This window comes from Notamacropus eugenii, chromosome 4, assembly GCF_028372415.1.
Source record: "Notamacropus eugenii isolate mMacEug1 chromosome 4, mMacEug1.pri_v2, whole genome shotgun sequence".
Classification (NCBI taxonomy): Eukaryota; Metazoa; Chordata; class Mammalia; order Diprotodontia; family Macropodidae; genus Notamacropus; species Notamacropus eugenii.
In genome coordinates, this window is record NC_092875.1 from 74,201,608 (window position 1) to 74,228,455 (window position 26,848).

At 37.0% G+C, this 26,848-nt stretch overlaps 1 protein-coding gene across 20 annotated transcripts in view; it reads right to left on the reverse strand.

Moving 5' to 3' along the window:
- Positions 1 to 26,848, reverse strand: part of RANBP3 (RAN binding protein 3) — a 94,160-nt gene that overhangs the window by 63,558 nt on the left and 3,754 nt on the right. For 7 of the 20 annotated variants that reach the window (XM_072601967.1, XM_072601964.1, XM_072601961.1 and 4 more), the window contains exon 2: positions 12,324 to 12,379. In XM_072601967.1, coding sequence (XP_072458068.1) covers positions 12,324 to 12,379 — 56 coding nt within the window. Of the gene's footprint in view, positions 1 to 1,301; positions 1,470 to 5,236; positions 5,441 to 12,323; positions 12,380 to 21,427; positions 21,510 to 26,848 lie in introns of those variants that run through there. The other 13 variants (XM_072601953.1, XM_072601948.1, XM_072601952.1 and 10 more) reach the window with 4 other exon arrangements.

A 26,848-nucleotide genomic window follows, 5' to 3' on the forward strand; every position in this document is an offset into this window, starting at 1 on the left:
AAAAACAGAGCTTCTATAATAAATATTAATGAGAAAATTAGTGAATGGTGAAAACCTCCATCATACACGCTAAAACATCAGAACATTGTCTAAAATGATTCAGTGAAAGCAAGAGGAAATTAAATCTATCAACTCTTCATTATAATGAAGAAGGGCAGTGGGGCAGATAATATGAACAACCAAAAGAAATTCAATTTCTTCAACCTGTCCCTCTGTATTCAATTTCTTCCTACTTTTTATTCAGATTTTTACTACCTTTTCCAATTCCATATCTATGAGTCTATGCTCCCATAATAAATGTTGAGGATAGGTAGCGTCACTTAATGCCTACCCTCTGTCTAAAATTACTATTAAGTTTACTTGCCCCAAAGGAAGATTTAATAATATCATACCCTATATTTACAAAGTGCTTTGTTATTTTCAAAGAACTTTCTCATACATCACCACATCTGAATACCACAATCACTTTGTGAGGCTGGAAGCAGGACAGGTATTATTATCCCCATTTTACAAAAGAGAAAACTAAGGTTCAAAAGGGAAGTGACTTGCCCAAAGTCACACAGCTTGGAAGTGATAGACCCAGAATCTAATCCCAGGTCTTCAGACTCAAAGGACAATGCTTGGAAAGGAAGCAAGACTTTTCCCCATTTCAAATTTCTTCTTGGCATGAATAAATTATGATACTATTAATAAAAGATTTTTTAAAAAATTTAAGTACTGTAGGTAATTGTCTTAGTATATTCTTGAAAGCAAAATTTTAGGAAGGGAAGGAGAAGAGGGACCATGTAATTTTGATGTGTGTGAATTAACCTCCATGAAAATAACTTGCAATATATTCTATCTATTAATTTCTTTTTATCCCCATTAAACTATAATCTACCAGTGTCATCATTAGTTTCCTTTCCCTCCTGAATCAGACGAAAATCCCAAAGGAATTCATTCAGCTCTACCTTACTCTTAACAAAGAAACTAAAAAGTAGTTAACTTATATGTAAAGAATACTTTATTTAAAAAAAAAAAAATGACCCATATAATCATCCTCCTAACACTTTCCTGAAAGATGACACAGAATGAAATTCCTAATTAGTTCAAAGTTTTGAAGTGCCATTTCTCAGGCAAATCATTAAAACATAACAATTGGAAAATACAGTGGTTACAGTATAAAATCACTGTGTTAAGGAGAAAAAGTCTCTGAGAAATAATCATTTGCTTTAAGATGGCACTATGGAATGCCCTTTCACTACTGCTAAAAGTTTTTTATCAGTCCTGTACACTTAGGGAAAATATTCAAAGGTAGCCACCTTACAAGTTTCTTCTGTTGGAGTCAGAGCTTTCTCTGCCCAGGAACCAGTCGTAGCCCTGGCTGAATGAGGCCAGATTCTCTGAGGTGGATTAGTCTCTGTAGCCGAATATGACTCAGATGTAACCTCTAATCCAGCATGAGACTGTAGACTTGGAAGGCTTCTGTCCTTTGTATAAAGGATGAAATGGCATAAATAATAGTAGTTTTATTAAAAGAAAAAAAAATCCTCCTCCCCCCACCCGCCCCACAGCTCATGATGCCTTCTATTTGGCTTAGGCTTAGGATAGAAAGGCACTGGCCAATAGAAAGTCAAACTTTCAAAACAAAATGCTACTCCTCTGCCTTAGTGGCTCATAATATCTAGAGCTGCAGGAGGAGTAGGAATAGAACTGGGCCAGCCCTCTATTTCTCAATCTCTCTCAAGGTTTCAGGTGAAATAGAAATAGAGTACCCAGTAGTTAAATGCTATGGAAATAAAGATGAAGTATAATTAAGAGAAATATAACTTTCCACCCAACTTCCCAAGAGAAGAAAGAAAAGGGCAACTACTTTAAATCACACCCTTTCAGAAGATCCTGGAAAAGAAGTAGATAGTTTGTTTGTAAATACATCTTCACTGCCACCCCCACCCCCCAAACATTCAAAGAATTCTGGGTTTGGGCTCCAAAGACCTTGGCTCACATTCTGATTCTGCCACTTACTAGCTGTATGACCTTGGACAAGTCACCTGTCCTCTCTGGGCCTCGGTTTCCTCCTTTGTAAAATGAAGGGATTAGTTAGGATCAGGTGTTCTTAACCTGGGATAGATTTCAGCAGATCCATGAACTTAGGGAAAAAAGGTACATCCTTATTTTCACTAACCTATAACTGAAATTGAACATTTCCTTCAAGTACTTAAAAATATTATTCTATGAAAGGGTTTACTGGCCTCACTGGATTGCTAGAGGAGTCCAGGACATACACACATGAAGCTTAAAACTCCCTGGTATGTGTGATCTCTAAGGTCTCTTTCAGATTTAACATTCAGTGACCTTGTGACCACAGTCAGAAGATCTGTTATCTAAAATGAATTACAGGTATCCTGCGTTTTTACTCTGCTCACACACCATTTATTGTGACAATCATTTTCTATTGAATGACTAGCCAGCCCTTTTATAAAATAGCAGATAAACAGATATTTCTGTTTCTTGGAATGAAGAATCTGGTTCAGAAATTCTTACCAAGACAAAAGCATATAATTGCTAAGCTAAAAGTTAAAAGTTTGAATTAGGATCATTTAATAAGGTAAAATCCCATAAAAGCCACTGTTTGAGAGTGAAGGAAATACTTGCTTTTCAACTTCTGTTACAGGAATCAGAAAGTAAAAGGTGGTCCGTCTATCAAGATTATCCATCTAAAATATTTCAAGAATCTTAACTGTGCTTTCTAGATTCAGTTCTGGTAGACTGCCTCAATCTAGCAATATAATGAATGTTAAAAAATGTCTTGTTTCTTATGACCAATATGACAAATCTTCTACCTTTTGACAACAAGGAGTTGGAAAGAACTTTTCTTAGTATTAGACTCTCATTGACTAATGTTCTGATTCATATGAACAATAATAATCTTTTATATATAGCAATATATAATAAAAATTCTAGTTTCCCTGGTTTTTAAGTATTCCCAGTGTTAGGAAATAAAGGAGAGCAGAACAAAGCATGACAGATGATGTCAAGACAAGTAGGTTATTTTCTGAAATCTATTCTAAAGAACTGAGGACTAATTTATTTAGAAGGATAAATACCTAATCTATGGATACTTTAAAGTATCTGTAATGCCAATAACATGGATCAAGTATGGAAAAATATGATCTGGATCTTTGTAGGTAGTGGCCATAAGATCATAGTAAATGGTCTTTACATGTGCCTTGGAATTCTAGTCTATTTAACATGATCTCCTACCTCATCTGGAATTTAAGTTTAGTTTTTCTTTCATGTGCAGAGAGGGGAGTGAGCTAACCTGAACCGGTGCCGCAAGTTAACTGCTGACTCTGCAGTTCCATTACAGGAAAAAAAGGGCCATTTTTTTTTCCCTGACTAGGAGAGCACCTCAGAAATGACCCTCAATAAGCAGCTTCCCATAAAATGGGAAAATGGGAAAAACTTGTTAATGCATTTTAGGATTCTGTCTCAGAATGCTTGTAATGAAGTCTGACCCTTTGCTTGTCAATATAATAGCTGACTGAATTTCTAAGAATTAGAATCTCTAATCACAGGTTCATGAGTTTCAGGTTTAATCTGTATTCTCATACATAAGATTTTGAGGAAAGTGCCAAGTACTTTATATAAAGTTCTCTTTGGTGGGAGTGTTCAACTGGAAGAAATAAGCACTGAAATATAAAAACTGTCCAAAACATTTTGAAGATTAGCTGAAGTAGCAAAATTTCCAAAAATTAAAATTTTTTTAACTTTAATTTCAAAATTCTGTTTAAATTATTTAGATCTTGAGTCTTCCTATTCTTCTTGAGAATCAGGATGCTAGTGAAGTGTATCAAGATCCTGTTGGATGGATGCATCTGTTGGATAAATATTATCTGTTCTTGGGAGAACAAGATGATGCTAGATAACCTGTAATTTATCTTTCTGTATACACTAAAGCCAAAGATGGAATAATGAATAATATGAAACCTAGGTTAACTATTTGGAAATTTCCTGGCAAGAAACTATTCATTCCCTTCTGTTCATGCAAGTTCACATATACCCCATACTAGCACACCAGTCCAGTGAGAAGGCTTGCTGTCCAATGATACTTGGATGTTTAAGTTAGCATAAATTCATTTCACTGACCAAAAACCTCATATTCCTAGAAAACTGGCTTTTGTTACAGGCCTTGTCATATGATGATGATGAATTTCTTCAGCACTTAACTACTTCTTTCAAAATGCTGCTCTTATGTAAACATGACCATCTCTTCTGCCTGAAATTCCAAGTATTTGACAATTATAGTAGATTTAACAATCTCTTTAGAAAACAGTCTTTTGTACTGAATAAAATACACAAGAGATAGCTTAAGGCAAGAAAGATGTGGAGTAAGAATTTGTATTTTGTACTTCTGAGGTTCCTTTCGCTTCCAAATCTATGATCCTTTCAGGAATGCTGGTTTTTGAGTTCAGGACTTCATTTGAGATCCTCAAGTCTCTTAAAAACAAACCAAAACAACTTTTTCCTTTGAATCATAGGAACTAGAAGATGAAAGTATAGTTTTTTTCTGTAGAAACTTGTTCTTTGAGATAATGAAACAATTTGCTTTTCCCTATGTAGAACTGTGCCCACAAAACTACAAACTATAATGTTTTGTGTTTTGCTTTTTTAATTGGCTCTCTTAAGCCTAAAAAGTCTTAATACAAATCATAAATTCATCTATATTCAGAGGACTCTTTTCCTCTTTCCGATCTGACTGAAAGACAGTAGTCTACCTAAGTTCTACTCTGAAAACAATCTCTCTTGCAATCAACCTTGCTCAAACTGAGTTAGAAAATTCCTCTTCTATCTCCAAGGAACACCTGCTTTTTGGATGTATGAGGCATTCAAGAATAATGCCCAAATTCAGGAACAAAAGAGACAAACGGTAAAGAAAAGTGTCTTGGTTTGGAGAAGATTTGATTTTGCTACCTACTTCCTCCACCATTCATTTTTTTTCCAGGGGAAAACAAATTTCTATGGGCATACTCCATTAGAAAAGTCTGAATTTAAAGGAAAATTAATCTCTGCTGACTTTTTATTTAAATAAAGTAAACTAGAAGGAGCTGAATAATCTTCTGTTGCTTTCCTCTAACTAGCATCAACTATTGGTTATTATCGGGGCTTGAATCTAGGAGAACAAAGGAAAGGGGCCTGGGATACTCTTGTTTGGGATACCCTGAGCAGTAGGAGTACTGGGTAGATTTGAACTTACCCCTGCCAGTTCTTGTTGAATAGAAGTAGGCCGGGCTTCAGAAGCGGGAGGCGGAGAAGCGCTGGCTGAGGCACTAGCGGGAGTGGGAAGCTCTAAGGCATGCTCACCAGCTGATTCTGTGTGACCCATACCATGGTGAGGGGACTCAGCCTCCCCCAGAGGCTCCTCTCCCGAATCCGACAAGCCTTTTTGCTCTGCAGAGGACTGGGAGCAAAAAAGACAATTTTCCTTCAATGCGAAAGCTGCAACACGGGGGAGCAGTTGTCACAGTGCCAGGCAGGATATCTAAACCTTTGATAACTTTTGCCAATTACTGGGAAGACTGCTCCAAGCAGAGGTGCCGAAAAGCAAGCACAGAACAGGTCTGAGAACCTGCTTAACAAATGAGGCCTTCCAAATCAATAGCAGAGAAAATAAAGCAGCTTGGATCTGCTGCCAATTTGACTCTGCTAGAGGCTCTCAGGGAGGATCCAGGAAGTTTGGAGCTTGGTTTTCAAAATTTCCAATGAACCCCCCATACCTGACAGCTATTTGACAGCTTCGTATAACTAAGGTAGCTGTGGCATGGTGGGTCAAGCACTGGATTTGGAGTCACGAGAACCTGGTTTCAGTTCTCAACTCTGCTACTACCTACATGGATCCTTGAACAAGGTACTTCCCCTTTCTAGGACTCAGGTGGACAAAATGATATCTAAAGTCTTTTCCAGCTCTAAATGCCATGATCCTATTTTTTTCAGTCTGTGGTACTCAAAAACAAAAATACAGGTGTTCCCTCACCTCATTCCTGGTTTTAGAGTGACTGTTGATGGATAACAGTCTAACTGAAATGAAAATACATATGTATTGAGGGTATGGAGAGGGATGTTGAGGTTAGGAAAATGGACTTAAGCTCAGCAAACCAATATAACCAAAGCATCTTGGAGAAGGGATTTAGCCTGAGAATCTATAAGCCCTCTTCCTGTCCCTTTATCATTCTTTGAACTGGGGCATCTGGATTTCAAAGGAAAAGCTTTAAACTGACACCAGTAGTAGGGGGTAACAGTTCCATGGAACTTCTCCCCAGACTAATTTTACAGGGATTTAGGCATAATTTATTGACAGAACTTAGACTTGTTTTCAAATATCATTAAATCCAAGAATTTCAAAATTTGGAAAAGTACCCCCAAGGTACTCATCAACAAAATTCCTAATAAGTGGTCATGCAATTTCCGCTGGCATACCTTTAGTAAAAGCGGAGATGAATGGAGTAGCACTCATTATCTCCTTTTCACTTTTGTAGAATTCTCATTGTTAGGAAGTTCTTCCTTAAATTTATTTGAAATATACCTTCCTTCCACTGCTCCTAATTCTGCCCTCTGAGGCCAAGAGAACAAGTCATAGCCTTCTATTCCACAACAGCCCTTCAGATACTAGAAGAGGGCTCTCAAACATCCCTAATTCCTTCAATAGATCCTTGCAGTACGTGGTTTTGAGATAATACAAGGTAGTGTAACTGCCAAATAAGTGGTGCAGATACTAAGTCCTGCTTAGAGTGTTGTTCTTTACTTCCTAAATTTATCTGGTAAAACAGGACTGCACACAGAACCTACTGCCATGAAAAGCCTCATCTGATCCTGTGGGATTAAATTAGCAACATAAAATATTCATAAAAGGGCTTAAAAATAACTCACAACTGATCCACATCACTAATTATGGAACATTTCAAAAGTAATCTAAATAGGTAATCTAATAGAAATAACCTGTGGAGGAAAATAAATAACTGGATTCATCTATGTGTGAAATTACCCTTTTTTCCCCCAAACAGAATCATTTGGATTAAACAAAAAAAGAGAACTAGGTTAATAAGTAAACCCAACTTCTTCCTCCTCTGCTTCCAGAACACAAGTGGTCAAATCCTATCACAGCAGGTAAATGTTCAAAATCTAGCCCAAGAAATAAATACGGACAAAAATCAAAGGCCTAACATAGAATTTCATCATCACCTTTGGTTAAAAAGTTTTATTACAGGTCACTGATATTAAAAAAAACTTTACAGAGCTAACTACTTCACTCTTAGCAACAATCTCAAGGTTTTTACAATTAATTAATCAAATGTTTAACATGCAAAAGCACTTTTGTGATCTATTATTATTGTTACACCTAACCAGAGGAGGCCTCCTTCCTTAAAGTTTTCCAATGTTACACTTATATAAATCAAACACCTAGAACTCATCAGCCATTGATATCATCTAAAAATATTGCTGATAAAACATACGTAACTCTAGTCATTACTTACAGAAACAGTGAATTTCAAATTATGTTTTGAATGCACGAAAATTCACTTTTCTGGCAAATCAATATTTTAAAAATCTTCAAAGACCTCCACTAAAATCCCACTCTAATGCATGAAAGTGACACTAAATCTTGAAAGGATAGGCCAGTGAAGGGCAATCCCCAGCAGCATTCATTGGTCTGCAAAGGCTTCCAAGGCTCACGAACAGATCTTACATCTATTTCCCAAAGACTATCTTAAGTTAAATCCAGAGAGGTTCATGCCCAGAAGAAAGGTGGGCTACCAGATGATTGGGGGTGGGGGGGGAGAAGACAGTGTTGTTTGTTTTGTTTTGTTTTTGCCCAGAGAACTCATGAATCCAGCTTATTAAGACATGGAAGTGTGATTACATCAATGGAAATAATCAACACTAATATCACTGCATTATCTTTTAAGTTATTTTGAAGTAGTTTTTTAAAACCAAATAGCCAGTATCTTGCATTTCTAAAATGCTCATTATAGTACAAAAAAAGATGGTAAATTTAAATAAAATAACTGACCTCTACATCTCCCAATATTCTATTCTTGTAGCACTCTGCCTCTTTTTATCTTCACCTCCTAGCTTTGTTGGTTATCGTCGGCTCACCTCAAGTCCTACCTTCTCTAAGAAGCCATTCCAAGTCCTCCTTAGTCTTAGTGCCTTCCTTCTAAGACTACCTCCAATGTGTCCTGTATAGATCTTGTTTGTACAAAATTTCACCTTCATAACATCTCTTATATGTGCCTCCTTCTCTTCTCTGCCACACCCACTAAGATGCAGGCAGTCCCTCTTAATCTCATGCCCTGACGAATAAAATAGCCTGCTGGTTGGTCTCCAATCTCCTTTCAGTTCAGCCCATCCTCCACCCCAGCTGTTAAACTGTCAAATTAATCTTCCTGAAGTGAAGATTTATGGGACTATGTTACCTGCGATTTGGCCTGGGGTGGGGATGGGGAGCCTTGGGAGGAGAAAAGGAGGATGTTTTCAATGAAGTCAATGACGTCTAGCAGCTCTTATAAAATCCTCTGGCATTCACAGCTTTATACAATTTGCCCCCCTATCTTTCCAGTATTATACTTTAACATCTCTTGCCATCCACCCCTCCCCCATGTACTCTGCAATCCAGCCACAATGGCCTCCTCCTATCCTCCACCCTTCCCCAACACCCTTCCAGCATTTCTATTGGCTATCCTTATCTTCAGGTTTCTTGCAAGTCCTAACTAAAATCCAACTTTCTATAAGAAGCTTTTCTTTAATGCCAGTGTACGCACACACACACACAAACACCACCCCTATCTTTTTTGTATATAATTGTTTCCATGTTGTCACTTCCATTGGACTGTGACCTTGACAGCAGAGACCTGTCATTTGCCTTTGAATCTGAACTGCCTAGCACAGTACATGAGCATACAGTAGGTGCTTAATAAATCGCTTAATGAGTACATAAATTGTTTGTATGTTGTCTCTATTCAACTGTAAGCTCCTTAAAAGCTGGGATTGTTTTTTTGTTCGTTGCCTTTCTTTGTATTCTTTGCACTTACAGTACCTAGCATACAGAAAAGTTCTTACATACTGAACAAAATATTTAGCTAACATAAGCAAAAGGGAGGATGGGTTTCTTTTACCCACATGGCTAATATGATGGTTTCATAAAAGAACCTGCAGCAACTGGCATTTATTTCAACTCCTGATCCAACATTCCTCCCCACTACGACTGTTTTATCGAAGCTCTCTCAAAATACTAGGAGAAAGATTTTGCTACGAATGTGGCACTTAACAAATAAACCAATCTTAGGAGTTTGTGCTGAACATGCAAAAGAACTGGAAATAGCCAGCAGCTAAATCCAAGACTTCATTTTCCATGTCTGTCAATATAACAGGGCAGCAACTGCAAAAGTTCTGTGAACTGCTATGCTCAGCACTAAAAAAAAATATGCATTTAATAGTTTTCTATGGAAGTGAAAATATTAAAAAGATGTCCTAGCAGTCTATATGCAATCTTATTGCAATTCATCTATTTGCTGGGATTACATCAAAGCTAGATCAACTCCCTCCCTGTAGAAGAGAAATTAATTGATCTTCTCATCAAACAAATACATATATACACATACACATACATAATCAATGTTCTGACTGCTTCAGTTTTTATTTAAATCAAGATTCAGTAATTAAATAAACAAAACTTGAAGAGTGAAGCTATTTTTCTAAAACATACATGTTAATAATATCAGCTTATTTAAAAAGGGGGAGGAGAGGGATAGGTCTTTCCAGTCCTAATCATGTGCTATGTTTGATAGGTAATTTAGTTAGCTGTTAAGCAGTCTTTTCTCGGGCTGAGAAAATCACTCAAAAAAAATGACTAACTGCAACAATTAAGGAAGTCTGGATAATACTTCAAGTAATAGGAAAAAAATCAAAACACTTTATCTTGGGGAGGTACACTATGGCTGGCTTTTGTAAGTTTTCCTTCACTTCTATTCTTACTTCCAAAGTCAAATAAAGGAAACAAAAAGCAACCATTTGACAGACATCCTGATACACTGCACTATTTTTTTCTCCTTACTTGTAAGAAACAATGAGGAATAAAAGTACTATATTCATTTCAATACTCAGTGGTATCATAAACATACCACCTCAAAACAGGGCAGTATCTGGAATTACTGAAATTGTAAATAAATGACTATATATTTAGTGTTATGTAAAGAACCACAGCGATCTTATGACAAAAGTGTTGCTTAGTTAGTTTAGTACCAGAAACCTAGAAACCAGGATGCTCTACCACGGCACCTAGCACTTCCAGGACAATCACACGTTACAGAAAACTACCAGAGTATTTCCTTTTAGCCACTTACACATGTTTGCATTTAACTACTATATTTATTTAATATTCCACGGTGTTCTTCATCTTACAAGGAAATCAAACATACCAGTTCCTTTATTAGCTTCCATTTTTCAAGTTAGTTGTAATTTCTAGATCGTCTATGTTTGCTGATAAAAAGAATATCAATATGAATGTGGCTCATTTCTTTTAGTCCTGAAGTTCTCACAATCTCTGAATAAGAATCTCACATTAAGGTTAACAACAATTAATTCATGTTTTAAGCCGGTCCTTGGACAAGAGGCAGTTTGTTCGCCAAGCATTCCTGAGTTTGTACTCCACTGTTAAAGACTTGGAGAACCCAGAGTTACCTTCTTTCTATGACATGATGAGGCAGCACTTACACTGGACTCTGGTTGAACCATAACTCATTATTCCAATTTTTAAAAAAGATGCTCACACATTAAAAAAAAAAAAGCTAAAAGACTTTCCTGCATGTTTTCCATGCAACTTCATCACACATCATGTGACTTACAAGTACCTCCTGTAGGTTACAGCAATGGACCACAACTCCTATCCCAAAGGGCCAGAATCACTGGCAACTCTAAAAGGGATGTTGTATCAGCAAGCGACAAATAGTTCTTTTAAAAAAAACAAACAGAAAACTTCTAGCTTAAGGAACTGTCAATTTCTATTATGAATATTAAACTGAAATAGATGGTTCAAAGGATGAATTAAGAAAAGCTCAAAATTTTGCAATTTATTGAACACCTAGGGGAACCAAATCTACTAAGACCAGAAAAGACACTCTTTTAAGTTCATCTCTCAGTATCTCCATACTCATTTCCTAACAACTTATGAGCTCATGTAGAAACTCTTTACATAGAATATTTAAAGCACAAAGAACAAGATCCATAAATAGACAAATCAGTCCAAGAAAGAAAGCATCTTTATTCAGAATGGGATGGAACATGAAAATCACTTGGATTATCAAACTTTGGAGATTTTTCATGTCTTTAGCAAAGGAATTAATAATGGAAAGAGTATAAATTAGTACTTGATTAAAAATACGAATTGTTAAGAGGGTTACAAATCAGGTAAAGGCTCAAATATAAATCCCATGAACTTTAAGTTCATGTTAATACAGTAGGTACTGTGTGTGCAGCAAAAGGGCAGACTGCTTCTTTATCTTGTTTCACCACCTAATCCTCCCTGTGATATAATCTTCCTGTAAAAAATCATCCAGAAAAAACTAATCTATACAATCCCTGGATCATTTCTGGTGAGACAAAAATACCACTCACTTATAGCTGATGTGCTGTGGAAACCAGGCTCCCAGGATCATCAACTACTTTAAACCACATAACTGATTTGACACACACCAAACTCAGATAAATTTAAAACCAAGGCATATGGTATTATGAGATCTTCATAGTACTTCCCACCCCCCTGGACTCACCAGCTTGATTTTAGTTATGGTTTCTGTGATCTGAACAATGCTTTCCACTAACACTGTATTTAGGCAATCCTTAAACTCACTTTGAAAAAAAAAATGCCTTCATGAGTAGAAGTGGCCACTAATTATAAGGTAAATGAACTTGTAACTATTCTAAGTTATATTATCAACAGGAATGACTCAAAATGGGCACATTCCAAAGAGACAAGTACTGAGAAGGATATGACAGAAAACACTCCTAAAAGCATAAACAGAACTATCTTTTCCCCTTAATATCCACTTCTATCTCACTTCACTTTCTGAAAACAAAGTTCCCTTTCTTTCCACCACAAAAAATCTAATCATCAATCCCAGAGTAACCTTATGGCCTCCCTCACCCTTTACTTGTAAAATTCCAGCCCTGACACTCTTTCTAGGTTTCCACAACTCTACAACAGGCTTCTGTTACCTTATGTATCCCTACAGGTTGAAAGCAGGTTAAAGAAACCAACGCATAGAAGATATAACTTACTGGCCCCTTACCTTTTGTCCTTTATCCTTCTGAAACACAAAGACGGGTGGTGCAATGGCAGGCTTTTCTGCAAAAAGAAAAATTGGTTTTTTTCCCCCCAACACTTAAAAACAGAACAAAAAAAATACCATCATCTCCAATGAACATCACATTAGGAAGAACAAAGTAGTAGTGAAAAAAATCAAACCACATTGCATACACCTTCTGGAAGTTTGCCCTACTAGAGCACTTCTCCAATACAACTTGTATTCTAAGTTGATATACTTATTTGGAAACTCAAAACAAGATTTATTTGTCAGTTTTGGAGTCTAACTTTAAGAAATGTTGCCAAAGGAATGAAACGGTAACAGGATAATGGGCACAAGGAAGGAAAAGTACCAGTGTGGAACAAACAAATGTGACAAATTGGATGGTATTTATTTTTCTCATTCGTTGTTTTGGTGCATATTTGTCCTAGGGCCTGGCAATGAATGACGATAGAGCCTCCTCCCTGCTCAACAACAGGCCAGAACTGGAGTGTCCCATCCCTTTCTCTTTCCTGCCAGGAGTTGTGGTTAGGTGAAGGTAGGCTCAAGAAACACTAACATGTCCCTTGATCCAGCAAGTTCCAAGTAACTTCAGGGAAAATGTAAGGTGGGGGTCTCTTGGGAACCTCCCCTGCCCCTAACCCCGCAGCTCAGTTACAGAGTAGGTCACAGTCAACCCATTGTTTGCTTGGTCCCTTAGCCACCTTGGTTCCAAACTCAGCCTCTGAAGTACTCCTGGTAGTACCAGTTCCTTTCCAAAATTCAGGGTTCAAGTATATACCCCAAAGCAACCCAATGGCAGACAAGCAATAAGAGCTAATGGCAATTGCTTGTGATAAGCTGGCAACCTCCTATAATGCTGCTATTCCAAGTACTTTGGGATATATCCGTGTGAAGGAAAAGCAAAAGACAATTCCTACGATAAAATTCTATAGGGCAGAGACCTCTGACTTAGAATACAGCTCAGTAAAGTCACAATTTCTCTATCATATTCTACTGATGTTAGTAAAAGTCGGTTAATATGTGCCAAGAAGCCCTGTTCACTTCCCTTGTGCCATACCCAGGGTCTTCTTCACATGATCTTGGCTTTGAGTCTCACTCGCACAACCTTACACAGTACAAATTCCAGTTACCTTTCTAAAAACATACAATACATTCTAGAAATTGATGTTGCTAATATTCAGCTGCAGAGAGGCCAAACTAGCCAACTCTTCACAGAAGTTCTCTTTGTTCCAAGAGCTAGATATGGCTTCCCAGCACTAGAAATGTCACTACTTCAATCTACCCCACTTGTTTTCCTCAGGGCAGGAGCTTGAAAATAAACCTCCTTGAAGGAACCCCTTTCATTAAGAGAGCACAGGACTAATTTATGCCTAGTGCTGAGTTAGACAGAGAGCTCTAGTAAGGTCTGTTGCTATTTGGGACACAACTTAATGGAAAAGAGTGGTCTCAGGGAGGGGACAGAGCAAGAGGCAGTAAAGGAAGCATGGTCAGTGGAAAGAAATGAGGAGCCAGGTTTTAGGGAGTGTGACATGAGAGATGGTGTGGAAGAAGCATTTAGACGACAGCAGGGAGGTCTTCCTCGTGGTGAAATAAGTTGAGTTGTGCCTGGAGGAATGTAGGCATCCCTAAGAACAATGATACAGACAACTCTAGAGGAAGTTGGACCTCTTTCTGGGGAGTACAAGAGCAAAAAATATCAAAGAGCAAAGTGGACACACCAGATGGAATAAGAAAGGGGCATAGACACAATTCGATTTGCCTTACCATGATTCAAAATTTCTGCAGAGCTGCTTGAACAAATCATGGAGTAAAAGGGTGGTAGCAAGACTATTCTTTCTAAGCGTCCTTCTTCTGTATTGCTGCCCAGACTTTAAAACTAGTAGTTATACAATCTATTCAGCCAACTAATATTTAGAGGATTTACTATGTAAATGGTAGTACAGATAATATAATAATAATAATATAGATAATATACAGGGAATGATATTAAAGAGGTAAAGTTCTACATAACCATTTAAGGATGCCAGTTTAGAAAAACTTCGGGATAAAATATTTTCCCCCTGTGGAATCTACTAGAGTGATAGGTCGTAGGAACTCTTGGGAATTTTGTAGGATGGCTAATTTAAAAATAAATAAAATAAAACATCCTAGTTGGAACAGAAAAGGAAATATAGGCCAGGATAAAGGGAGAGAGAAAAGTGGTAGAATCACAGGGATGGGCAACAAACAGCATTAGCAATATATCCAAGCTTGTCACAAACTGAGCTTCTTGCTGCCAATACCTGAGACCAATACCCCATCTTCCAATATTCTATTAAACAGTCAGCAACTTCTAAACATTACCAAAGACAAAAACAAAGTACAGAAATCCACTACCGTTACACTACCAACAACCACCTTCAGGGTCATGGTTAATTCCATTCCGCTAAGGCCAGGAAATCTATGAATAGCAAATAATGCTGGAAATGCACAATTGTGCACCCATATACATACCCTATATAAAATATTCCAGCAGCTAAAATATTTTTTAAAACAAACAAAAAAACCTAAAAATTACCTGCAATCAGGCAACTAAACAATCATCACTTACAACAATCAGTTACTATAAGGCTAAAGCAAATAATGTTACAACCAAAATGTATTAAAACCCCATATATATATAAAATTCCTTGTACTAAACACTGAGAAAGTAAGGATAAAAAAAGGCAGCATCTCTGTCCTAAAGGAGCTCTGATGGGATATCCAATGGACACAAATAAATATGATTCAAGGTAAAATATGGCAAAGGAGAAGCTCTAGAAATATATGAGGAGGGAGAAAACATCCAGTTAGGTGTGTGAGGAGAGAGAAGTTGAAGAAAAGTTTCATAGACAAAGTGGGACTAAAGCTAGGCTTTGAAGGGATGAAAGCTTTCAACAGGTGGAGATGAAGAAGTATGTTCCAGAAATGGGAAGCTACCAAATGTACAAAGGCAGGACAGGACAGAATAAAATAAGGGGACAGGTATTAGTCCAGTGTCGCTAGAATACCAGATACGTGACACTAGGTATGTGAAAGGAAGCAGAGTGTAATAAAGCTGCTGCCATGTTGTGAAGGTCCTTAAATGACAGGTTGAAGAGTTTGTATGTTTTAAAGGAGACAGGGAAGACCACAGAAGATAAAATGTGTCATTTTGATTATATAAAATTAGACAGGAAATAAGTAATTAAAGAAGAAAAATCTTTCATCAAATTTCGCTGACAGTGTCATTTCCAACACATAGTGAAATGATTCAAATTTATAAGAACCATTTTCCAAGTGTTTAGGTGGTTCAAAGGTTTTGAAAAGACTGTTTTCTGAGGAAGAAATCCAAACTATCAACAGTCATATGAAAAAAATGCTCCAAATCACTAGTAATTAGAAAAATGCAAATTAAAATAATTTTTTAAGTTCCTCTTCACAACTGGGCAAAGGTGACTAAAAGGGAAAATAACAATTGCTTGAGGAGATATGAGAAAACATGTACTCTTGTGGAACTGTGAATTGGTACAGTCATTCAAGAAACCAATTTGGAACTCTATCCCCAAAAATGCATAACTGGGCATACTCCTTTAACCTGATACTGATATCATTACTGGGTATATGTCCCCAAAAAAGAGATTAAAGGAAGAGGAAAAACATCCATACTAGCAAAAATATTTATAGGAATTCTTTGTAGTATCAAAGAAATAGAAAATTAAGAGGGTATTCAACAACTGGGGAATAACAGCCAAACAGTGACATATAAATCTAATGGAATTGTGCCATAAGAAATGATGAAGGGGACAGTTTCAGTGGAGTCTGGGAAGATGTGTATGAACTGATGAAGAATGAAGCAGAACAAGAAAAACAATTTATACAATAACAACACTGTAAAAAGAAGTTTGAAAGACATAAGAACTCTACCAATGCAATGATCAACCAGGATTCCAGAGGACTGATAATGAAGCATGCTGCCCACTCTCCTCACAGAGAGCTGATGGACTTGGTGTGCAAAATGAGACATTTCTGTCTTATTCAAAGGTATGAGCAATATGAGAAACTGCTTTTTTTTATTATATATATTTGTTATGAGGATTTTTTTTTGCCCAGTTAAGTGGGAAAGAGAGAGAATCTATTTCTGCTCTTTGAAAAAAATTAATTTAAAAATAATTTATATATTTTACCCTCTAGGCAACAGGGAGCCACTAAAGGTTTGGTTGGGGTTTTTTTGGCTTTTTTTTTTTGTTTGTTTTTAATCACAGAAGTAACCAAGAAATAGAAGTAGTAACCACACAAACATTAATGTATAGACCCTCTGTATAGACCTTCTTCAACAGCAAACTAGGCATTTATAAGTGAAAAAAGAAACCCAACAATTTCAAAAGGTACATTCAGTCACTGTAGAACTAAAAAAAATTCACTTATATTGTAGAGACAATTTAGATTATTTTACACAGTTTTGTGTAAGTCAACACTGAGTTCCATCCTCCCACAAAAACCTTCCAAACATACCTCATAAAATTCTTCATGGGTAAACTGAATAAATGCTATGTTCCTCTATTGTTCTACTACAGTTACTGAACATACCGTGGATCAAATCCAGAACCGAGTCTCTCGTTCAATATCATTCATCCCGGTGCCCTGAACTTCATTTTTGTCATTATCCTTTCTTGGAGCCTCTAATCCAAAGGCCTCCAGTCAGCCTCTTACTCTTAAAGCCTTTAAAGAGCTCTCGAAATAACACCTCTTCTGTGAGGCATTCCCGGATCAACCAAGGGATTATCGACTTCCCTGACACCCAATCAGGACCTCAGAGTCACATCTCCTTTGTCCCCAAATGCACTCCTCTTTGACTCAAGATAAACACTATTAATAACTGGTTTTAAATTGTTTCCTCTGCCCATAGGTAGTAAATCCTGGATGAGTTAGTTTATACTAATAATGTGTGATTTATGAACTTAGCCACTCCCCCATTCCCAGAACAAAGAAAGTACTTAATAAACACCTGTTGAGTAACTGAATTAATACTCTCTAATGATAATGAATAATTAAAGAATACACAGAGAAATAAAAAGGTTCTTAAAGTTGCCTAGTCCCATTCTCTTGTTTTACAAAAGAATATCTGTTAAATCAAGAATATTTTCATTACTAGCTTATTTTTAAGCTCTATGCAATCTCACTAGTGCAAAGATTCATCAGTACTTCAGGCTGTCTTCAAATACCAGAAACTCCAAAAGGGAGTTTGTGTTAACACTGAATTTATTCAGACTTTAGCTTCTATTTCATCTTATTCATTCACTCATCCATTTTTGCTAAAGTATGCTCTAGTTATAAGGAAATGACACATTCTTTCAAAGTACTCAGAATAAATCAATTCTATAAACCCTTTAGATGAAGATCTGTGGGAAAGTATGATCTAGCTAGTGATGAATAGGGCTAATGTAAAACTTTAGGCAAGTAACCTGACTTTCTTCCACTTTGGCCAACTCTGCTGTTTTATCAGGCAAGAAGAAGAGGGTCATTAAGAATGAAATCATTAAATTACCAGGCAAAAAACTAGACACACTCCAAGGTTAACACCTCAATATTGAAACAAATGTATACTGTGTCTTTGGTCACATGTTTAATCATGTAGCACTTTGCTCTACATATTCAGAATGTCAATGTTTAAATTAAATGAAATATGAAGTCTTTTTCATAAAAATGCCTTCCCAAAATGTTAAGGGCAATTCAAGTAAACACTTTATTAAGCACCTACTATGAGCAAAGCACAAACTTGAGAGGTTCCCTATTAGCTCTAGAATCAAATAAATTCCTTGTTTAGTTTTTAAAGACCTTTACAACCTATCTTTCCTGCTTCGCTGAACAAAAATACTCCCTTCTCCAACACTCCCTATCCAGTTAAACTGGCAGCATCTCTGTTGCTTGCACACAGCACTATCCCCCATTTTCAAGTTTTTCCACAGTGCCTGAAATGTACTCTTATACCCCCTTCTACAGTAAGCCTTTCCAGATCCCCCTCAACTGCTAGTGTCCTCTCCTCTCAACCTACCTGGTATTTAACTATTCTGCATTTCATCACTTTGTAATTATTCTGTTTATACTCTTATGTACTAGTTGTCTCACCAGTTAGACCAAGCACCTTAAAAGTAGAGATTGTTTCTTTTTTAAAAAATTTGTATCTCCAAAACCTAACTCAGTGCCAGGCAGAGTCACAGGCACTTAACACCACTTGCTTAATTTTGACTGATAATTCTAAACCACCCCCCCCACCTTGGGATACCAAGAAGCATATCATGAGACCACATCAAAAGGGGAAAAGACAAAAAAAAAACTATGCTTTTATCTCAGTAAGCCTGATAACACAGGAGAGGTCCAGATGAAGAACACTGAGATATTTCCATCCTAATTGATCAAATGAGATAATATTTGCAAAAGCAGCGCCTGGACCCAATTAAATGCTTATCCCCTCCCCCAAAACATAGGTGAGGGATATGGGAGAGGAGGCAGTATCAAAGAAGGCTTCAAGGAGGAGGTAATAGCACCACAATCAGGCCTTAAAGAAAGAGAAGGGAGTTCAGTAATGGAAATGCAGGGAAGGGAAGGCAGAGAAATCCACTCCAGTCAGGAGAATGCCTTAAGCAGTGAGGTAGAGAGGCAAAGGCAGAGCAAAAGGATTCATAATTTAGCTTCAGCAGTCTAAGATCAGACCAGTCAAGGAGATGGAAGACAAACTGTAATGGGCCTTGAACACCAGGATCCAGTATTAATTTAAATAGAGGTAGAGAATTGCATAAAGCATCCAAAGTCCCCTGTATCCCCAAACTCCTTTCAATTTGATTACCTTCCTCCTATCGTGATGACCATTCCTCTCCTCTCTAACAGAGCACAAAAGGGGGAAACAAAGCGGAAGCTGAGGATTGTTTCTATTACCCTGCTTTATATGTCTTATTAATTGAAAGATCAGTCACATCAAGAAACAGCTCTCATATGGAATGCCACTTAAAGTGGACCAAAAACTGTCATCAAGATACCCAGAGAAATTAAGCTTAATCCTAACTGATGTTTCTTAATCTTCTTATCTACTAAGACAACATGTAAAGCATCTTCACACCAAAAGTAACAGCATGTTAGTAACACAGTATCAGCCTTAATACCAACACCTGCTGTTCACTATAAACTATACAAGTTATTAATTGTTGGAGAAATTACCAATAGCTCTGAAATGAAAGTTAAAAAGAAAACAATTACTAGGTGAACCAAAAGAACTATCAGTCATCATTTTAGGTTCAAAACCAAGTTTTGTGTAAGCCAATGATAAATTCATTTCCCTTCCCAAACAAATCTCACAAAATTCATTTATAAAGATACGAGGTATATTATATGAAATGAAAACAACAACACAAATGGAAAGAACCACCACCAAACAACCAAAAGTGAATGATGCAAAATCACAAAGAACAAGGATGGTCCCAGAGAAGAGATATTAAAGGACACCTCTACTCTATTCCTATGCAGAGGTGGGAGAACCACGGGCAGGACACATTGCATATTTTTTTCTTTTCAATGAATTGATCAGTTTTACTGACTTTTTTCTCTTATTCCTCTAAAAATATTATGTTACATGGGATAACTTCTGGGAAAGTGGGAGGGATACTAAGAGAAATTTTGTCAATAAAAAAACAAGATATCAATAAAAATTTATAAAAAGAAATGCATCGCATATACACATCCTCCAAAACTAAATCTGTGGAGGTAATGGTACCAATATACAAAGAGCTGAGTCATTTATTAATTTATAAGAGATGGTGATTCACAAATATTCCTAAAGTAAATTCTGGTACTGAAATGAATTTTTGTACAGAAAACTGGCAATTACTCTCTAGTAGTAGGTAGATTATGCAAGGAAAAATTTTTTAAAATTAGGCTTGTATTGGTTTCCTATTCAGATTCCCTGATCCCTAATATGCTAAGAACAGTGTCATCACTCCTAAAAGCAATAGATATAAACTTGGTGCACTTAATTCAAGAAAGACACAAATCAATCACATGTAGATAAGAATTCACCACCCCCCCAACAATAAAACCCTATTACCAGCAATGGAAAAGAACTGCTAAATTCACCCCCAAGTGGCAGCAACATTTTCATGTTAAGAACAACACAGTCCAAAGTCTTTTTTATTGTATTGTTTCCTACACCTTTCCCAGGCCTTTGCCTTTAAAAAGAAAGTAATTCTGTTTAAAAAGCCTAAAAGAGATTCAGTTCAATAAACTTTTATTAAGTGCATCCTGGGGAAGATAACAGGTCTAGATAAGACAAAGTTCCTATCCTCCAGTAGCTAAGTTTACAAATACACAAAGAATCTGAGTTTATGTATAAGTGAGGTAGGAACAAAGTTCTCTATAAAGTCTGAAATAGAAAAGGTAATTATCAACTGGGAGAATCAAAGAAGGATTCTGGGAGGAGGTAGTATTTGGACTGGAATTTAAAGACCAGGAAGGAATTCAACAGGTAAAGTGGATGGGGCCATTTCAAGCATAAGAGTAAAGGAACAAACCAAATAAAATGCAGGGCAGGCCCAGAAAACAATGAGCAGCCTAGTTTAACTGAGGCCTAGATTATTGCATAGAGGTAGATAATACATAAAGGCTAAAAAGTGGCTCAAGATTTTGAAGAACTTTGAATGCCAGGTTTCCTCTGCAGGCAATCAGGAGCCTTTTGTGGAATTCTGAACACAGAAATGACATGATGACATCTATCTATGCATGAGAAAGATTGGTCTGAAAAGTGATATGAAACACAGATTAAAGTGAAAGAGGCTAGAGGAAAGAAGGCCTGTTAGGATGCTACTATAATAGTCCAGAGGCAAGGGGCAGTAAGGGCCTTTCAGAAACAACAGCAAGTTTGGAAGTGAAGATAGGAGAAAGGAGAGTAAAGATGACAAATGCTGGATTCGTTTATGGTGGTGACAGTAGACCACATGCAACACCATAGATTTGGAGATGGAAGGGACTCGAGGTCACCTATCTAATCTCTTCATTCTATTCCCAAGAATGCCCAGAGGTGAAGTGACTTGCCAACTCACACTCAATGGCAGAGACAGGTTCTGAATTCAGTTCCTCTGACTTTGAATCCAGCGTGCTCCTGGCACATATTGCTGTCCTGGAGGCAGCTGAGGGTATAAGATGGAATTGGATAAACAGATTAGGAAATCATCTATACAGACCAGTTAGTTGAACCAATAAAACTGAAAATGAGAAGGGAATAGTCAAGAGGAAACAAGACCCTAAGACAACCGCAACCCTTTGAGGTCAAAGAGTCAGTGAAAATGAAACAAGTGGGCAAACATAGGGTCAACAAAGCCAGCATATCTGTGTCAAATGCTACCAAGTTCAAAAGACTGAAAAAAGGTCATTGGATTTGGTGGTTTCTTTTGAGACAGCATTTTCAACAGAGCAGAAAATACAGCCACCTTACTTTAAAGGGTTAAGGATAAAGATGGCTGAAAAAGAATTTTGGCTATAAATGAGAAAAGTGATAGCACAGCAACATAGGTAAGGAAAAAAGTCATGGAAGAAGTTTTTTTCTTAAAGAGACCTGGACATGCTTACAGGCAGATGGAAAGATGCAAATTAAAAGATGAAAAACTGAAAATAGATGAGAAAATATTGGAGCAAAATTCTAGACATGTTGGGAGAAGTTGGGACCTAGTTAGTTCACAGGTAGAAGGAATTAGTTTTAGCAAGGAATAGGTTACATAAACGACTCTGAAAAGACAAAAAGGGTGATAATACTGAAAAATTTCAAGTAGTGAAATAGAGTTTTCTTGTCAGGTAATCTCAATATTTTCAGTGAAATGGGAGGTTAGATTATTAGCTCTCAGTAAGAGGATAGGTGTGCTACTGGAGAAGAGAAGAAAATGTTTTTGAACAGCCCTAGTAGGGAAGGAGATTAGGAGTCAGCAACTTGGCTGGTATATAAGAGGTAAATAGCTAGCATTTACAAATGACTTTATAAATAATTATATCTTAATCATCTCCACAACAGAATAACTTGTGAAAAGCAGCAAAGAACTCAAGAGTCAAATGGAGGAGTTCAGATCTTAGCTCTCATACTGGGTAGCTCCTTGATGACAGAAACAGCATCATCAATCTGAGACTTTTCTCATTGATGTAATGATAATAATAGTATTTATATTATCTATTTCTTTGGTTATGAGGCAACCACTCTGTGAACCTTGCAGTACTACAGAAATGGGAACTCTGATTACTACTGATAAAGTGTAAGTTCTCCAGAGCTAACCAGATTTTTATCCTCACACCAGTAAGCAAACTAAAAAATCCAACTGTAGAATTTTTTGCTACACAAAAATGGGATGTAAATTTGGGAAAAGTCATGGTTTTACAAAATTTAAATGTACCTTAAAAGGAGAAAAGTCCACATGGATGGAATTTATGGCAGATAGTACTTTTGCTTAGGCTGTCAACCAAAATCAGTTAAGATCTTTTTTGGTAAAGGCCATTCATAATAACAAAGCTTGCACATACATAGATATGTAACTTTATAACTCTATTTGTTTTAGATTTTAAGCCTGGTAGTAGTACCCAAAAGTCCCAGTAATAGCAAGGCTATTTATCTTTTGAAGTAGCTGGCCACTTCAAGGGCTGGATAAGAGATCACATGTCGTTTGGGAACAGAAGCAACCTTCCTTACATAACAGACCACAGGGATTTGAGCTAGAAGAGACCTTAGAGATCATTGTAACACCCTCAGTTTATACAGGAGGAAACTGAGAATAGGGCCAGTCTTTTGCCTTACTTGTATCCCCAGACACTAAGCAGTGTCTGGCACACAGGAGGCACTTAATAAATATTAGTGGACTGAGGCCCAAAGAAGGGGAGTGACTTGCAAAAAGTCACACAAGGAGGTAGTAACAGGGCTAGGATTTTAATTTAGGATCTCTGATTCCAAGTTCTTTCCACGAACAAACCATTTGGTTCTAGGAATTTCTTAAACCTGAAGAAAATGATGAGCATCTACCACCACAAACTACCAAGGAACAGTCTGCCAGGCAGGCATCAGAGCCCCTTTCTCCCAAAGTGATCAGGACAAATACAGGAAAAGAACTTTTACCAGCAGGACTCTTGCAATTTAACAATTCAAACAGTGATGAACTGTGTAAATGGTCAGAACCCATCAGAAATGAGAGGTACTGATGGCAAGCCCTCAGTCCTCATCTCTTGGGTGGAGCTGCTGTTTCAGCAATGTTACAACTTTAACTCCCAATTGTACTTTTCGTTAAAACATATGCTTGCCCTGGATCCCAGCCAGTCAGGTCACCCCCTAGCACTCTGCCATGAGAACACCACATTCACATCTTAACTGATAAAATCCAGGTCTTAGCAAAGCTCCCAGTACATACAATAAAGGTTTTAATCTAGCTTCTACATTGATTTAAGAGGTTACATACTCTGTCAACCTGATTTTTGTAGAAATTTCATCTGTATGCCTAATATGATACGGTACCACAATTTTCTCCACCAGTTTCAAACACATCATCATATTTACAAAAAAGAGTACAGGTGGCTTGTGGCATTTCCTTTGGACATTCCTTCATGGTACAGTGGGAAAAGTAGTGGGTCAGGTGAGTCAGGAGATCTGGGTTTTAGTCCTAGCTCTGACAGTAGCTTGCTATCATCCTGGGTAGGTTACTTAATCGAGGTCTCAGTTTCTCTAGCCATAAAATGAGGGGGAGGAGATGGACTTGACTCTTAACCTGGAGCCCATGAATTTAAATATAAATATTTTTGATAACTGTATTTCAGTGAAATTGGCTTCCTTGCATCCTACATTTTATTTTATGCACTCATTCTCAGAAGCCTACAAACTTCTCTAGAATGACAAAGGGATTTATGATACAAAAAAGGTTAAGAACCTAGACTGCATGATTTTCTAAGGCAGGGGATTCTTAAATATTTTTAAACTAGTGAAGAATCTATGGATCTTTTCTTAGAAAGTCAATAACTGAAGAAAATGATTAATTTCACTTGATGAGGTAGTGAAACTAAAAATATAATTTTCTCTCATCCAAGTTCGTGGACTCCCTGAAATCTATACACTGTTCACAGGTCCAGTTTAAGAACTCCTGCTCTAAGGTCACTTCCAACTCTCAATTCTATGATCTCTAAGGTTTGTTACAGTTCTAAAATTCTGTAGGTCTATGATCTCACCTTGGGACACTGGGCAGTACAGGGTGATATAAGGGACAGTCTCTCAAGACTGAAACAGAAGTCCTCCTATGCTTACTTAGCTGCCAATAGGATCTAAGTTACAAAAAAAAAAGTAGTAACATTTAAATCAATAGTAAGCCAGTAATAGGCTCTGCCACTTACTAGCTATGTGACCACACATAAGTTATTTAACTTCTCTGGACCTCAGTATCCTCATCTGTGAAAGGAAGGTTGTAAAACCAAATTTTCTAAGATCTCTGAGACTACATCTGGCTTGAGCATTCAATGACTAACTCATTTTGGGACCATGAGAAATCATTTATTTGAGTCTATGGCCCATTACAAGCATGAAAACTCTCCAAAATACTATCAGATCTGAAGCCCAATTAAGAGTACAATAGTTAATATCATACAAGTTAGCTCATAAGCAGCTAATCACAGGCTTCTGGCACATCAATTCTTAGCCCCGACAAAAACTATAGAGAGCTCATTATGTTCTTTAAGAGTATTTATAACTATATAAGCTATCGAAAAATACCTTAGTACTTCATATTAAGCTGCACACATACTATCTTGGATAACAGCTCTAGTAGTGTGCACTTCAACAATTAAAAAATGAGAGAAAAATAAATCCATCTGAAGAAGAAAAAAATCTCCTCAAGCAAACATTCATCACAACCATTTTCCTATCTTATTTCTTGAGTTAAAGTACCATGGAGAGCTACTCAAAGTAATTGACAACTTTTCCAAGAGTGGTCTTCCCTCCAGGGTGATTTTGATTATGACTGTTCCCTTCCCAAAAGCCTCTACTTGTTCCAAATTCTCTCAGCTCAAAGTAAAATCCCTAACTTCAAAGTTCCCCACCAAATTACACTAAGCCACACCTGCTTGTCTTCATATATTACAGCTCTTTCTCTACTTACCCAAGCAAATTACATCCAGCTGCAGGTTCCATGAAGTCTTTAGTACAAATCTTCCTACAGGAAATGCTAAGTCCAAATCACTCCCCTTTTCTGCCAAACCAACTCCTCCCCACCCTCTTTTAAAAGTGCAAGACCTACATTCATTGACTTCACGATCCAATTACTGTAGCAAGCCCCCTTAGAACGCAGGTCCTGCACCATGATTAATCAACATGTATTGGGGCAAATGAAAGCATTACTGTTAATTCAATTTTCCAGTTGACCAGAAAATTCTCTGTATCTTAACTCATATTGTTGAAAATCTTAATGTGCACTCTTGCTTTCTTTAAAACATGGAAGGCAACTTCTGCTTTTTTGGTGTTTAAAAGATCCTGAAGTTCTTCAGGGTCATAATTAGGAATATTACTATGCAATTAACTGTCTAGATGTTGAAGGCATTAGAGAGTATGCTAAAAGTGTACCGAACCCAGTATAAAGTCTGGATTTTTTTTCTTGTAACAAATTTTTGTTAGGATTTGTTTGAAAGGCAATGTAACAATTTTCTTCATTTTCTTAATGGTTTAGTGCAAGGAGAAAAATATGGCTAATGCTAGGTTTTTAGCTAGGTTCCAGTTAACCATGTGTCACCTGTTACATTTTTGTTTTGAACATACAAGGAGGTATTCATTTTACGTCTCAGTCAACTATGAGACAGTGAAGACAATCTGCTATAGAAAACCATCTGTGAAAGTGTGTTCCTTTCTTATTTGCATCTAGGACAGTTGTGCCAAACTCAAATAGAAATAGATCCTTGGAAAATTACAAATTAATGTCAGTGACGTCGTACTGTATTTTTACCTTGTTAAACATTTCCCAATTCATATTTTAATCTAGTGAGCTGCACACAATAGTTTTGCAGGCATTTGAAATGTGTGGTCTAGAATATATTTTCTGTGTACACAGACAATTCTCAAAAAGATTTCATAGAAATGAGAAAGTTGTATATGGGCTATTAAATGATGTCTTCTCAGTTGCTGGATCCTAAGTTTAGAGGTAAAAGATGAAATTAAAGGATGTCTTCATTTTACAGATGAAGAAACTGATACCTAGGGAGGTTAAGTGAAATGCTCAAGGTCATACAAGTTAAGTTAAGTGGCAAAACTCAGATGTAAACCATGATCCTGTGACTCCAAATCCAACAATGCCCATTGCATTGCATTGTCTCCATCTTTCAGAAAGTTCTCTTTTTAGAAGTATTGACTTGTCTTTTTTTATTTTCATTTCTTTAGTTCCTCTCTCTTACTAGATTGTAACACCTCAAGAACATACCCAGTCTTCTTCCCTACAGTGTTTTTTATACAATGGACTGTTACT